A 4070-nucleotide genomic window follows, 5' to 3' on the forward strand; every position below is an offset into this window, starting at 1 on the left:
ACTAAAAAGTTGGGACTGTGCAGTGCTCAGAGAAGGTACGAAAGGTATGTGATACTGTACGTCTTCAAAAGCATCCATGCATGAGTTTTGTCTCAACCCAGGATTTAGGGTCAATTCTAGTGAACGAAGAGGTTAAATGTGCGTTTTGAGAGCACCTTCAAGCCCTTGAGATATAATATTCGTACGGAATGCGTACGCCTTGTTGATCCGGTTGCATCTTTCAAGTCAGACTTGGAGAAATGTTTAGATAGCAACATTACACTTTTTTGGGAATTGGTTGTTCACGGGCTTTTCTAACCGCTACAAGAAATGTAATCCCAACTAATATTCAAATAAAAGGCTATAATTCATCAATTTATTACCTTTCAATCTATATATGATATTTGGTCTACCAACGAATTTGAGTTGGCAGACCGAGCTAGTCCTTGAATGTAGGGTTGATCTGGTAAAGTATCTAAAAATTGGTCTAAGTCTCATTTGAAAGATGCAACCGGATCAACAAAGCCTAGGTATTCCCTACGAATATTAGAGGGAAGCAAATTGAACAATGAGGGAGCCCGAGAAGGAAGAGAAGTGGATTTCATTGTTTGGGACTAGCCTGGATTCTCGAGGACTTGAAGGTGCTATCAAAACGCACATTAAGCCTACACGGTCACAAGAATTGACCCTAAATCCTGGGTTGGGACAAAGCTCATGGATGCTTTTGAAGACGTACAGTATCAGATACCTTTCGTACCTTCTCTGAACACTGTACAGTCCCAACTTTTTTGTCTCTTCCAATACGAGAGCTCTCTCATTCGTGTGATGTTCCAAGTGAAACATCTTTGGACTTGTTCGATCTTTTGCGAACCTGCTGAACTCGTTGAAGCCCAGATGGGTGAAGCATTTGGAAGATGTGGCTGAACAATCGACTTGAACAGAATTAGCATCATGATGCTATCTCTGGACTTAAACGTGCGATATATCCAACCACACATTTGAAAAGCTTTACCCATATTCAACTGGATATGCTCATCGAACTTTTTATCATCTTAGGGGACTACACCTTAATCTTTCATAGATGAGACCTGCTCAATATCTTTACCTTCATTATCTACAAGTGGAGTATTCAAAGGAGTTGACCCGAAGGTCAATTTCATTCTGTTCAGGGCCATATTTGTCTAAGTAACCCAGGAGTATATTCTTTCAAGGTCTTTTGCAAAGCTACTGGAATCCTAGCCATTCCTACCAGAAACTAACTTTGTATCGTAGGCATAAGAAGAGAGACTGGCAGTAATACTAAGCTTTAGAAGTGGGGCAACGAATTTTATAAAAAGGAGAGGCCCTAGGATGGAACCCTGGGGAAGACCTGATTTGGCATCATGAATGTCACTAAGGAATCCCTCAACCTAAACAATTTACTTCCTATCATTAATGAAGTTTCTCATCCAATTGAGAACCTTGCCTTAGATCCCAATGTCATGAAGTCTATTCAACAAAAGGCCATGATCTTCTTTATCAAAGGCCTTAGCAAAATCAAGATAGACAACATCAACTGGCGCGTGTCTTTCCAGTTCCTCAATGACTTGCTCTAGATGCTCAATCAGTTGGGTACTAAAATGTGCTCGGAACCCGTGCTGGCTAGGAGGAAGGACTTCATTGACATTAAGAAATTTAACTAGCTTGGACTTCATGATCTTCTCAAACACCTTTGCAATAGCCCCCTTACGCTGCACGAAATATGTTTTACGTTCTGTACTCCAGAGGGCGCTTTGTCACTCAGCCTCTACCAAATAAAGGGCCGAATGGGTCAATTCCTTGTTATTGAATTATGATGCGTTTGTGTTGTTTTTGGCTAATTCCATTAAAATCTTATTTTCAATTAGTACCTCGGGTCACATAATATCCGGAAAAGAAATTGAGTTCAAGGCAAGGCAACAGCAGTTTATCTTGCAATCTACCGTGCCACTTCCCGTTTTCTTTGGGCGGTGTGACGTTGCAAATAAGGGCCCTTATATTCGAAGTCAGAAAAATCGGCCTAAAGCTACTGAGGAGCGACTTATCTCTCCCTTTAGAAATTGGAACAACGTGAGCTAATTTTAGTGAAGATGGAAACTTGCCCTGACTGAAGATGCAACGCATCAAGTAACAGAAAACAGGGGCAATGACTAGTGAGCAAGTGAGCACCTCGTCAAAAAAAAGGTTGAAGGAACTAATTTAGTTTAAAAGTATTGGAATTCCCAAAGAACCAAGTGTTCCGAGGTGGTAACTGATTATTTGCTATGGCCTTCTTTGTGATATCAAAGTTTTTGTGTTTCAATGCTTAATGAAATGGAATAATCCAACCCAACCATGGCGCGTTTGGAGAGTTGTAAGATACAACAGCAATTGGGGGGGTTTGCTCATCAAGAAAGAGTTTTACGTTGTCATAGTTCGATACAATGGACCAAGGATTCAGTGAGATCAAACACTGCTCACCCCTTTGCTAGTTTTCCATGCATCCCAAATCCTCTATGCAGGTAACATTCTCCGCAAAATGTGTCCGAGTTGTCTTTGGAATCCGACATAATCGTACCAAGTGTGAGTTATCCCAAAATGATTCAAGTCCATTGTTCCTCTTTCTCCGCCGGTGCACTTGCCTCGTGCCTGAGAGATGAACACAAAAGTATTTGATAAGATCGTACGAATACTTGGATAGTCTCAAAGGCACAATGGAGCTAATGCCATTACGGCAATGTTTGAGCTAGATTTCCATTGTTGCTTAGACCGTCTATTCGTCGTTTCAATGTACTTGCAACCGGGTACAATAAGGGAGCCCATCACCAAATACATAATGAAATGAATGGTCAAAGGGTCAGACGGGGAGGGAGTGCACATACAATTGCTATCAAGTGTCTCTAAACCCGCCAGATTGATCGTCAATCCATTTTTAAATGCAAAAAGATCGATAATGTGAATGAAAGCCATGCTTGAAGAACTGGCCTTCGGCCGCACAGCCTCAAGCCAATAAGTTTTCACCGCCATGAGGTGGGGGAAAGCCTATGTTTTCAAGGGCCTGATCCTTGCAAGGCCTACACATGTATGACTTCAAAAATCCTTACCTATTGGTACAATGCACGGCTGAAAATGCCCTTTTTGTGTTTAAGCCTACTTCTGTATGGGTATTGCGTTTACCACTGTTTTCTTCTCTCATGAATATCAGTACCAGTCTCTGAACCAACCAAGAAAAGAAAAACAGATGATTTCTTAATTTTGTTAATGCTTTTTCAAAACGTGTTATAGAAAACCCAGTGTTGTGGATATGGAAGCAACGGAGAAGATACCAAAGGGTATGATTGTTTAGTTATTCCGGGTGCATTGAAACAAACAGACAAACAGGACCCAGCCCCAGGTTCTCAATTTTGTGGGGGATTGCTGACAACCATAAATGAAGGAACAGACGGCAAGACTGTATGCAGTAAGTGTTATAACATGAGTATAGAGATTGCAAAGCCGTGTCTTTACTGTCCGTTCCTTTTTAGCAAAACAGCGTCCTTTTCATGTCACTTTTCGCTCCGACCATTTTGAACACCCGGACGAGTCAGAAACGATGATCACCGCTGGATTCCGATTGGCCTATACTCAAAAAAGTTGTTAGACGTCATTTAAGAAAACTGTGCCGGTCTTTATAAAAGAAAACCGGATGCATAGTTTTTCAGATATTATATGCTCTTCATTTATTTAGTTTTCTTGAGCCTGATTGCTAGTTAATAAAAAGTATTCTCATATTACTTATTTGCCAATAAAAATCATCTTTAATAACAATCTCACATTCATGTTCCCAGTAATTTGGAGTCAATTTGCGAAATGTGGAGCAAGGACAACGATGTCATCTGATTGACAACTCAAAACGGAAAAGTTCAGAATCAAGAGCATTATGCCTCGTCTCGCACCATTATTGCCTTGTTGTCGTTTTTGACCTCAATGATTGCCCTCTGATCAAATTTCGGCCTTTCTGATTGCCCTCTCATCTCTTCATTATTTCCCGTATTGTCATAGTTAGCTGGCTTTTGATCGCTCTGTTGTCATTTATTTTGAATTTTGCTCAGAAA

At 40.7% G+C, this 4070-nt stretch overlaps 1 protein-coding gene across 1 annotated transcript in view; it reads left to right on the top strand.

Moving 5' to 3' along the window:
- Nucleotides 1–3788, top strand: part of LOC131879223 (uncharacterized) — a 12365-nt gene extending 8577 nt beyond the window's left edge. The window contains exons 11-12 of the mRNA XM_059225482.1: nt 3262–3436; nt 3501–3788. Coding sequence (XP_059081465.1) covers nt 3262–3436; nt 3501–3616 — 291 coding nt within the window. The 3' untranslated portion in view covers nt 3617–3788. The remainder of the gene's footprint in view (nt 1–3261; nt 3437–3500) is intronic.
- The last annotated feature ends 282 nt before the right edge of the window (nt 3789–4070 follow it).

This window comes from Tigriopus californicus, chromosome 4 (genome assembly GCF_007210705.1).
Source record: "Tigriopus californicus strain San Diego chromosome 4, Tcal_SD_v2.1, whole genome shotgun sequence".
Lineage (NCBI taxonomy): Eukaryota > Metazoa > Arthropoda > Copepoda > Harpacticoida > Harpacticidae > Tigriopus > Tigriopus californicus.